This window comes from Cinclus cinclus, chromosome 20 (genome assembly GCF_963662255.1).
Source record: "Cinclus cinclus chromosome 20, bCinCin1.1, whole genome shotgun sequence".
NCBI classification, from domain to species: Eukaryota; Metazoa; Chordata; class Aves; order Passeriformes; family Cinclidae; genus Cinclus; species Cinclus cinclus.
The window spans coordinates 3,225,596-3,237,623 of NC_085065.1; the positions used below are offsets into that span (position 1 = coordinate 3,225,596).

Sequence of the window (12,028 nt, forward strand, 5' to 3'; positions counted from 1 at the left end):
AATTCCTGCTGAACAAGTTCATGTGCTGCCCAGTACTCTGCTTTCAGCACTTGTGTGCTTGACTCTCAGGTTGGATGCAGGAGCAGAGGGATTTGCACTGGTCATTTCTTCCTGCTTTTTTTTTGTCTCTTTTTATTAGGTGTTAGGAGGGAGGTAAAGGCCACAGTCCTGGGAGGCCCATGGAGGAGTGTGAGGTCACTGTGTTGCAGTCCAGAGGCTCATGCATGGGCTGGTGGTTCAGGTGTTTTTAGCTGATACTGATACAGGTGACCCATGCAGGATTCAGTACTGCAGGGCTCAGTGGACCAAAATGTGGGAGCACAAAGACGAAGAAGCTGCTGTGTTGAATCAGGAGAGTCCACAGCCTTTGGTCTGCAGGAGGTCAGGGCTGGTGTGAGTCATTTCTGTGAACTGATGCAGAGGTGAGACCTCCTCATTCCAATGAAACACACTCGTGTGCTACATCCTCTGTGGAACAGAAAGGAAAATATTTTCATTGCACTCTCATTCACCCACTCCTTCTGTTTCAAAAGTTCTGAATGTTTCACACCAGTCTCAGGGCATTGTGAGTGATGTTCCCTCCTTGCATTCCCTCCTTGCAAACCCCCACACTCCCTTGGCCATTCCTTTGGGCTTTTTTCTACCACTCACAATATCAAGAAATAAAGTACTGTGAAAACTTTTCCAGTACATCAGAAACGGGGTGAGGATCTTAGCCAGGAAGGAGACGTGAGGTGCAACACCCCTGACAAGTTCTCAGCTCCTGTGTGGTGAGGTGAGGTTCAGAGTATGGTGGCTCCAGGCAGATGGGAGATCTGGGCTGGGAGTGCTTGCTGTTAAAACCTGTTTCCAAAGCAGGGCTGATTGCCCTCCCTCTGAATCACAGGGCCAGGCAATCTTTACCCTTTGGGGAGTCATGGACTGGCCACAAATCTTGCTGAGAGCCCCTGGAGGTGCAGTGGAGAAGCTCAGAAAGGTTACAAACTGCAAGGTGTTTCTTGCCTGCCATTGGCAAGAGTTGAGTGAATCCAAAAGGGAAGAGTTAAAATTTTATGGGGCTATTTGCTTGTTTTCAGGAGCAGTTTGGGAGAAGTTTTCAGGGTTTCTTCTTGTGGCATTGAGGGGGGGGATGTGTTCAGTTGCTGTTCTTCATCCCTGTCTATGCACCTTCATCCTAGGCCTGTGCAGCCTGCACAACTTCACGTTATTCAGGGCAGAAACCTGGTTTGGAGCTGCACAGCATCACAGATTTATTGCTGTTGAAGCCAAAATAAACTCAAAACCTATTTATAAAGATGTGAGTTAGCACCAGTAGCTGGGTGACAAAGGGCAGGTGCTACAGAATCTCAAAATTAGGAGAGGTTTCTGTGCAGTAAGCAGACCCAGAGGTTCACTGGCTTGATCTGCCCCATTCTTGTGGTTTAGGCAATGAAACTGTGAAGCATTTAGCTCCAAAAATAGAACTACGCATGACATCATGCTGAGGTGCTAAATCCATTCCTGAAAAAATATAAGCACATTTGTGAGGAATTGTGCTGGTACATAAAGCTCTGACATTTGGGTGATGATGTATGTTCAAACTGGCAAGCAGCTCCTCTGACCTTAGGGTGCTACTGAATTCATGGAAGAGGGACCAATAATTCATTCTTCAGCTGCCACGGTGTGATCACAAAAATTGTCTGCTTCAGGACATTCTCAGAAGCTGTTTCTTGACTAACACAACTAACCCAGAGTGTTGGTCTGTGACACGTCATGTCATTTCTCATTCTGCCAAACAGAAGTGAACTTGCTTCCCCCAAACACCACAGGTTTCCACTTTTCCTCTGGTAGGAAATGTTTTACCACTTCTGTGATAACCCTCACTGGTTCTGTTGGCCACTAGAGCTTGGATCTTGTAACTGTTTTTCCTTTTACTACGTCATTTCAGTTTTAACAAGTGGTTTTCTCCTGCCTCGCTGTTCACTAACAGAACCACAAATGGTTTGGATTGGAAGGGACCTTGTGCCAGCTCCCTGCAGGGGACACGTTCCTCCAGACCAGATGGCTCCTAGCCCTGGCCTGGGGTATCTCTCAAGGCTGCTGCTTTTTTTTCACAGTCCTCCTTCACAGTCAAGAATTGTCTGTAATTATCTGCTGGGTCATCTCTCTCAAAGAAACTGTTTATTCCTTCCCCACACTCCCTAAATGAGCTAATAAACATGTGGCTGATAAGGGAGGACAGAACTTGTTGGTATTGGTCTGCCAGTGCTAAATTACACCCAGAGTACAAGGCTTTAGCTTGACTGGAACATCCTCTGGGGAAAACTGTTGTGGGATATAAAATCTAAGCCAATATGGAATGTATTCCTAAAATCCATGATCACTGTTCTACCACAGGGTGACAAGTAGCCTTCTGATTTTCCAAGCACCAGGACTGAAGGCTCCATGTGGTACTCCCAGACAAGACTCTGCTTTGCCTGGATCAGACAGTGCATTATCTCTCAAAAAGCCTTCTCTGTGACTCTGTAAAAAAAAGTCATCCCCCCACTCACTTCTAATCCACTCTCACTTCTAATCATGACTAAGATGCAGAGAAATTTGTAATGTCAGTTTTACCTTGGTAAATGTAGTTGCTTCCAGTAGATGGCATTCCAGCAGTACAGTCCTGATCCAGATTAGTTCCTATCCCTACTTGATCTGCCAGAACAATCCCTGCACAGAAGTGGACATTTTTTTCCTCCTAATGCTCAAAATAAATTGAGTTGAAACACTCTTGTTCATTTCCTGCCCAATTAAAGACATTTTTTCTATTTAATTCATTTTATAGCATTGAGGGGTTTTTTTTTTATTTTTCAATGTACTTAACTCCAAAGTAATTTTATTTTGGAAAATGTGTCAAGACACTGAATGCTTTGTATTGGAGTCACAAATCTGCTAACCAATGGACACTGCTCTTTCATGTGTGAATTTTCTGCCCTCAAGTTATGTGTCTGGGTCCTCTGTGGCAGAGGGGAAGAATGAGGCACTGCAGAGCAGTTCCACAACAGCCAGCAGGCAAAGCAGAGACCAGTTACAATTAGCAGCTGGTAATTTTCACAGAACATTCTGAGTTGGAAGGGGCCCACAAGGCTCACTGAGTCCCAGTCTTGAATAAATGGCCCATACAGGGATCAAACCTACAACCTTCATTTATTAGCACCATGCTCTGGCTAACTGAGCTATGTCTCTTTAACCAATTAATTACATTTCATATATATATATTGGTAGGTTTTTAGGTACCTTCCTCTGCAGGGTCTCAGAAATGCTGGAGACAGATATGTTTGTGTGAAACCCCCAAGCCAAATGTGATGGTAACTTGTTTTACTGCTACCATCAAAGTCAGTGCTGGCAGAAAACCATTACTTTACTGACTGCACTGGGACTCAGCATCAGTGGGCATCACATTCCCTTCCCACAGATCTCAACTCACATTATTAATTAATCAACAATTTAAAATTTAAAAAAATCTACAAGACATGTGGGTGCTGTATTGTTTACCTTTGCCTTACAATAAATGTAAAATAGAATTTGTCTTTATTAACCATGCACTTCTGGATTGTAAGCCAAGACAAGCTGACTCATAAAAGACAACTCTTTGCATTTGATTTTGCTTCTGTTTAGTTAAGATACCTCTCAATGCTTCTTTATTGACCTAGTGTGAAGTTTATTTACTTACTACCCAGTTCAAAAAACAGGCTAAAATTTAAAGATTCCTCTGTGACTCAGCAAAGCTTGTAGTTATCAGATTTTGCACTTGTAAGGGAAGAAAAAGCTCAAAGTATTTTTCTTGTCAAGCAAAAATATGCTGTGGCTTGGGGAGGGGGTGAGAGGAGAAGGATGGGGAGGAGCAGGGCATGCATCTCAGGGACATTACAGGTATGGGGGGTGGGACCTGCTTCCATCTGGGATCTGTAATCCTGAGTTCTTTTCTGAAATAAGGAACCTAACACACCCTTGAGGACATCTCTGTGCATGTATATGCACATAGACATCTACATGCATATAGATACATACATGTACATACATGTGTGCATGCATCTGTATATAGAAATAGGCTTTTATGGTTCTTGAAGCATATTAACTTCCTGCTTGATGCCCATATGAGCAATGACCCAAGACAGGAGGCCTTATGTGCTCTGAGGGAGCTGCTCACTGCCAACCCTAAACTGTTAATCCTCAAGGGCTCTCCTCCATCACCACTTGACCACAGTCATCCAGAATACTGACACAGATATAGGATTTCAGGCTTTGGCAGAATTAGATGGTTGTTGATTGGGATTTTGAAAACAACAGTTTCAAATGAAGCAGCCAAAGTAGTCCTCAGACTTGATTACAGTGACTTATTTATTTTCTTATTTGATACCATCTGGCAATCAATGTTTAGTTGATTTGGAACTGACACATGCATTCAAAAGGAATGGTTTCTGGGGCTTTCTAGCTGGACTTCTGTGGAAGTTGCTGCTCTCACTCCACCGTCTTCTGTACACAGCATCTAAAAAGCTTTGCACTTAAATCTTCTGTCTTTAGCATGTGGTCAAAACCAGTTTTCTGTTTGCTGAGTAGAATGGTAAAACTGAGGGGAGAAAGCAGCAGCAGTCTTTGGAGTGTCACAATTGGTGTGGCAGACATTTGCATATTCCAGCTGCTAAGCACCTGAGTGGAAAACCAAAATTTTCCAGGGAAATAGTTTTCTGGGGGAAGAGGGTGCTACGACTTGTGTGTATGTGACTGACACCACATTTGTCACTCACAACTGCCTTTCATGGAGAGAGCAGGGACAGAGGCACTGTCCCCAGTGGCTGTCCCCAGGCTGAGGACCCAGCGGGCACGTGGCAATGCCCACGGTGTGCTGCAGGCAGTGCCCACGCTGGGCTGGGCTTCAATGCACCTAGAAAGGCAGGCAGTGCAGGCCAGGTGAGTGTTCCCAGGCAGTGATCTGGAAGAACCAGTGATGCAGCTTCCAGTCTGCTCTGTCTCCACCCATCCCAGCTGGCAGCTGGAGCAGGAAGAAATGAGGGGAGAGAGGAAGTGCAGGGAGGTGCAGGCATCTTCCTCACATGGGGAGAAGCTGCTTCAGAGGACAATGAGGGTCAGACCCGCTGGTTTATGTGTAATAGTCATAACTCTGGTATGTGTGCAAAAGCCTCCATCACCCTCATACTGGCGTTTCCCTTCAACAGAAACGACGTGGGAGCGGCCGAGCAGTGTGCCTGGCACTCCAAAGAGCCCTGTGTCACAGAAGAGTTCTGCAGGTATTGTTTGATGCTGTGCCTGACTGCTGCACTGGGTGAATCTGCTTCTCTGCCATTCAGCAAAGCAAAGGAAATTGCTGTGATATAGTGGGATAGAGACTTGATGTACATCCAGAATCATGGAATGGTTCAGGTTGGAGGGGACCTTAAATATAATCTCGTTCCACCTGCCTGCCATGGGCAGGAGCACCCTCTTTTATCCCAGGTTATGGAATATGCCCCAAGCCCCATCCAGCCTGGCCTCGGACACTCCTAGGGATCCAGGGGCAGCCACAGCTTCTCTGGGCACGTGCGCCAGTCACCTCTCTCACAGATTTTCTCTTAATCTCTGATCTCAGTTTACCCTCCCACAGCTTAAAGCCATTGCCCCTTGTCCTGTCACTCCAGACTGTTGCCTAATGTCCCTTTCTGTCTCTCCTGTATCCCTACTAGACACTGGAAGGGGCTCTAAGGTCTCCCCAGACCCTTCTCTTCTCCAGGCTACACAGTCATGAGAGTGTAGCAGAGCAAACACAGTGGGGCTCTCCCTACTGACACATCTCTGGACTTTTGTTTCCCTGCCAGTCCATCTTCTGTCTGGGTGTCTGAAGTGTCCACTCAAGAACTGGGGTTGCTCTTTCACAGAGGCAAAGAGGGGCCCAACAAGCACTTCCTCAGTTCTGCTTTCTGACAGGGCGGGGAAATTAAAGAGCTGCAGATGCACATGGGCTGGCCGATGCTCTTCCACACTGAGCATATGCACAGCAAAGAGTTTTAGCATGTGTTGGCTGCAGGGGTGAGCATATTTATCATCTCTGGCTTGGCTTGAGGTTGCAGGGAAGCAACTAACAGAGTCAGATGTATAACTGTAGTGAAAAGTTCTTGGGTACTGAAGAATGACAAAGCAAGGCAAAAATTAGAATAAAAAGTGATAAATGTAAAGGCAGTTGCTGCCAGCTGACTGTAAATAAAGCAGGTTAGAGGATGTTTTCCTTAGAAATGTTTGAACTGATGTCCCTCTTTATTGGCAGAACTGGGTGGGTAGTCTATGTGAAGATTGTGCATTTCATTGTGACCAAAGGATTTATAATGTAGTTTAGTATCTTGTTTTAACACTACTTTGAGCATTATTGAGCTCAGTATATTTTTTAAAAAGGCAATTTATAGTTCCACACAAAACCATAAACATCTTGCAAAGCTTGCCTTCTTGACATGAAAACTCAACTCCGTTGGACCAGTACTTTTAATGGATGCCAGGTACCCAGCCAGCCACTCTGTCACTCTCCTCCTCAGGTGAATGGGGGTGAAAACTACAACAAAAGGGTTGGGATAAGGGCAGGGAGAGATCACTCATTATGGTCATGGGCAAAACAGACTCCACTCAGGAAAAGGTTTAATCTATTACCCATCAGATCACAGTAAGGTAATGAGAAATACAACTAAGTCTCAAAAGACTGAGATCTATATCTGCATGTTCAGTTATGGGATTAGTTTTTAAATTTGTGCAGTTTTTCATTTGCTATCAGCAGCAAGCCTGCTAACTCTCCATCTGTTCTTACAGTGAATGGCTACTACATCTCTGGGTCCCCAGTGCACCAGCTCGACTCAGGTCATACGAGCCTCCGAAAAGCCAGTGGGGACCCCCAGGTAAGGTTTTGGGGAAAAAAGCCAAACAGCAGGATCCAAGAATAAATGGGTTTCTACTTAAGTAGTTTAGGAATTCACCCAGGGCATGAAGTTCAGAGGTCGTTCTCTTTTAGAAACTCTCAGATCAGACAGATTTGTTGCATGTAGCATAGTAAGTCTTTGTGTCCAGCTGGTAAAACAGTAAAAAATGACACGATCCTTTGGATTTTTTTTGTCCTATCACTCCTTACTGAAAAATCTACTAGGCCACTTCAGTCACTATTAACAACCCTATGAATTTTCCTGCCAGTCCACCCTGAACCCTAGGCCTGTGTCCAGCACAGTCCTCTCTTTACACTTGCACATCTGCCCATGTCTGTATCTCATTGTATTTTACTGCAGCCCCAGCTTTCCCTCCCAAAGACAGTATTCAGAAAGAATTCATCCAGAGCTTTTTTCTCAATGACTTCATCCCCTCCAGCCAGTCCTTTCACAGCCTCTCCTCAGTGCCTCACCCAGCACATCACCCTGAGTTAACCTACAGGATGCTGACCTGTGGACAATTGGCCTTCCCCTGCTCTTGTCCAAATTTCCAATAAATATCTCTGCACTTTTGCTTGCAACATGTCATATCCCTGGGAAAGTCTTCCCCACAGGTCTGCAGATGCAGCACAGGGCCCTCTTCCAGCTCCTCCCATGAAACCTTTGCTCCCTGCCAAAACATCACCATATGAACATGTGACTGCCACAGCTGGTGGATCACACTCCAGTTGCACTGTGCTTCCCCACCCTCTGGTTTCCCCCAGTGGTCCCAGACCCGAGTTTTCTGTTTCATTTCTGTATGAAAGTGGTGAATCCTTCTGCAGTGCTAAATGCCCCTGGGGAAATGTGTGTTTGATTGGTGTGCTGCTGCCATGTGAACCTGGCCTGTCTGGTGTTCTGGTATCTGTCTGACATTCTTTGTTTCTTGGTCTTTTGTGCTGTGGGACAACTGTCCCGCTTTGCCTTGACCCTCTTTCTCACATGCTGCCTCTTAAGTAATTCCCTTCAGCCTTTCACCTAGGTCAGTGTTCTGGTTTAGATTCATGGTATTTCTCATGATAGAGTCCAGCTCTTTTGATTCCCTGTTTCTTCCACATCAAACATCTTGTACTAACTCCCTGTGCTGCTGTTTCTCTGAGCAATTTGCCTGGGCTGGAGACAGTGAGCACCTAAACTAGGTCAAAAGCATTTTAGACTCTTACAGAGTGCATTACCAGACACCCCTGTCCACACATCTACTGTGACTCCCTCCAAGACCCCAGGAAAACTTGTAAGCTCTGATTTCCTTCAAAAAGTCCCTTGTTAATCTTTGTGCCAAAAAAAAATTAATTTCTCAAGGTATCTGACTCCCATGTTTTTGTAGTTGACTTGGGGCATAGTCAGATTAACTAACTTCTGCAGAACTTTCTTTGTAGCAACATTTGCCACCTTCTGTTTTTACAGTGCTGAGTCGTACTCAAATTCACAGGCATCTTTTTACTCAAATTCACTTCTGAGATACATGAGGAGTCATAGAGTCACAGAATGGTTTCAGCTGGAAGAGACTCTAAAGCCCATCCAGTGCCACCCCCTGCCATGGCAGGGACACCTTCCACTGTCCCAGGCTGCTCCCAGCCCCAGTGTCCAGCCTGGCCCTGGGCACTGCCAGGGATCCAGGGGCAGCCACAGCTGCTCTGGGCACCCTGTGCCAGAGCCTGCCCACCCTGCCAGGGAACAATTCCTTCCTACTATCCCATCTAACCCTGCCCTCTCTCAGTGGGAACCATTCCCCCTTTTTCTATCACTCTATCCCTTGTCCAAAATCTCTCTCCAGTTTTCTGTAGGTCAACTTGAGACACTGAGAGTTTCCCCGAAGGTCTTCCTGGAGCCTTCTCTCTACAGGCTGTCTCAGCCTCTCAGTGCTAAGCACTGCTTTGCTCAGCTGACTCAGCCATCAGCCTGTCAGAAATCCCTTTCATGACTTTGCTCATTCCCTTCATTGCCTCCATGATACTTTCTTTCCAATGCTCCTTTATTACAGGTTTTTCTAAATTGAACTCCTGGCTTCATCCCTGCTTTGAACCTGCTTTGAGTTAGTTCTGAATCTCTAACTGGCTGCTGGCGGCATTAATTCTCAGAACAGCTTGTGTCTTTGCCTGCTTGGGAAGCTGCTTTTCCTGGGAGCTGTGGCAGTTTTTGCAGAAGAGTCCTTCGTAAGGAAAGCATCTGGTCATAAACTCGTGGTTGCAAGAAGCTGTTCTGCATACCCTCAAAGTCTTTTTGGCCTGTCTCTCTCTCTCCTTGTGTGTCTTGGGCCATCCTAAGCTGCGCTGCTTTGACTGACTCCTTGTCTTTTCTTGGCATGGGCTGTGTCCCACTGTGGAGCAGCTCCTAGGCTTTGGCCAGGACGCTTTCTTAGTCCTGGGCAGCAGCCACCATGCAAACAAATGCTGGCAGGATCCCTCCAGCAAGCTCAGCCACATTTCTTGGAAACAGGTCAGGGGGTGGGGGGAAAAGCCACAACTGAGAACAACAGGGAGCTATGCTGTGCTGGGCTCAGGGCCAGACCTTATTTATGGCTTCCTAGAGAGCAGCTAAATACTGCCCGTTCAAGTTGTCACAACTGCCACCAAGGGGACAGCAGAACAGCCACGGAACTGCACCTGTGTGGTGCTAAGCACGATGCTGCTGCTGGGTGTCCCAGGACGAGCAGTGAGTGCCCGGGCAGTGAGATTTGGGGTGGGAGTCCCTGGCACAGCCCAGTGATGATGCCAGCAGCGATCCACGTGCTGCAGAGCTGTCACAGCATCTGAGCCGCACCACGACCCTGCGACAGAGACAGGCGCACTGCCTGCTTGGGGCGACTGTGGGACACATTTGTGTCCCTGTCCCCAGGGGGATATGATGCCACCATTCCACAGACAGGTAGGAACTGCCTGATGGCAAGACACTGCCACCATCGCTGCCCCCAGCAGCGGACTTCACCATCCTCGTGCCCGATCTCGTACCCTGCATATCAAAGTGCCACCCCATGGGACACCAAGACTCCTGTCCCCGGCCTCAGGGGGCGTGACGCCACCATCCCATGGCAGCACACTGTTCCCGGCCCCGCCACCGGGTGCCCCCGTCCCACGGCGCAGCGAGCCCCGGCCCCGCGCTCGGTGCGGCGGAGACGAGAGAGGCGGAGCAGCGAGCCGGGGCCTCCCGCAGCTCCCCCTCCCTCCATCCCTGCCTCCCGAGCCGATCCGAGCCGAGCCGTGCCATGGGACCCGCCTCTCCCCGCCCCGCGCAGCCATGCTGGGCTCCGAGAGCGGCCGCGATGATGCGCTCCGCTTCCCTCCGCAGAGCCCGGGCTCCCCGGCGGCACCGCGGCGGCAGAGCAAGGAGAGCAGCCTGACGGTGAGTGCGGGAAAACGGGGCTGGGAACCGCGGGGATCCATGCCGGGCACCGGGCAGTGGGGATGGGAACAGCGGGGATCCCGTGCCGGGCACCGGGCAGTGGGATGGGAACAGCGGGAATTCTGTGCCTGGCACCGGACAGTGGGATGGGAACCGGACAGTGGGATGGGAACAGCGGGGATCCCGTGCCGGGCACCGGGCAGTGGGGATGGGAACCGGGCAGTGGGATGGGAACCGCGGGGATCCGTGCTGGGCACCGGGCAGTGGGGATGGGAACCGGGCAGTGGGATGGGAACCGGACAGTGGGATGGGAACAGCGGGGGTCCCGTGCTGGGCAGCCCGTGCCCGTTTTGGGAGCATCCTGCCCGTTTTGCTGCTCAAACGCCGCTAAGCCCAGGGAGGGTTTGGGGTCTCTGCCCTGGCGCCGGAGTTCAGGCCCGGTTTTCCATGGAATAATGGTGGTCCCAGGATGAGCAGGAGTGAACGCAGTGCCTTAAGAGGTGCCTCGGGTTGTTAACCAGGTCCTGAAAAAACTTTCTCATCTGATCATCTCCCCTTCCACAACAGAGTCTGTACTGGGAGAAGTACTGAAGAGTTAGGGGAAGAGAGACACAGCAGGATCATTTTTATCCCAATCTGTATTTGAAGTGTCAAGAAGGTTTCTTGTGCCATAGTGTCCAAGTAAAGATTTCTGGTGGAAAGTATAGGCATAGGTTTTATATTTCAGTGTGAAGTTAATCTTACATTTACTTTTAGTCTTTACAGTTAAGAATAACTGATTTGGTGGGATTTAACTTTTTACAGGAACACGTAGTGACAGGACAAGGGACAGTAGTTTTAAATTAAAAGAAGGGAGGCTTAGAGTAGGAAGAAATTGTTCCTTGTTAGGGAGGTGAAGCCCTGGCACAGGGTGCCCAGAGAAACTGTGGCTGCCCCTGGATCCCTGGAAGTGTCCAAGGCCAGGCTGGACATTGGGGCTGGAGCAGCCTGGGATAGTGGAAGGTATCCCTGTCCATGGCAGGGAGGTGGAGTAAGATGGAATTTAATGTTCCTTCTAACCTAAGCCATTCTATGATTCTGTATTATGATTGGAAATGTTCTCAGTTGTATGTTGTATCTCAGTTTACAGACATTAATACCTTTTGCGTGCTTGACGACCTTATCTGGAACACAATTAGCACTTATGGGCTCTTCAGTGAAGGGCAGATGATTTAAAAACAGAAAGGAAATCAAAATAGATGAATGAAAGTGGCTAGTAATAGAAAGTTTAAGTGGAAATCAGAAGAAAGGAACAGATAAATTAATTTTCAGCAATAAAGAAGGGGCAATAACCATACTTGCAGCTGCAAATATTGGCAGCATGTCAAGTCCCTGAGAACAAAAGGAATAATTTAATATTAGACATTCTTAATGTTACTACAAGGAGGAGATTGTTGTCTGCATTGTCACGTGCAGCCTGCAGATTTATTCGTTAGTGGGCTGGGTTGCTGGTGACAGAGACCAGGGTGCAAAAGAAGCATATAGAGGTGTCTCTAACTGAGATGTGGGCCAGCCACTGCCATGCAGGTAGTGTTCTGGGGCAGGAGGGGCAAGTCTTCAACAGTTTTTGAAAAAAATCACTTCAGTCAGTGATTTTAGTTAATAAAATCGGTTGTTACAATGTTAGTACTGTTAATTGGTATATTGAGAGTGTGGTGTGCTTTGAAGCAAGTATAAATTTGTATGTTCAGCCA

At 47.8% G+C, this 12,028-nt stretch overlaps 1 protein-coding gene across 3 annotated transcripts in view; it reads left to right on the plus strand.

The window, feature by feature from the left end:
* The window catches only part of GAS7 (growth arrest specific 7), a 75,175-nt gene that overhangs the window by 39,658 nt on the left and 23,489 nt on the right, over nt 1-12,028 (plus strand). For 2 of the 3 annotated variants that reach the window (XM_062506299.1, XM_062506300.1), the window contains exons 3-5: nt 5,199-5,270; nt 6,811-6,896; nt 10,242-10,295. In XM_062506299.1, coding sequence (XP_062362283.1) covers nt 5,199-5,270; nt 6,811-6,896; nt 10,242-10,295 — 212 coding nt within the window. Of the gene's footprint in view, nt 1-5,198; nt 5,271-6,775; nt 6,897-10,241; nt 10,296-12,028 lie in introns of all 3 variants that reach the window. The other variant, XM_062506298.1, reaches the window with a different exon arrangement.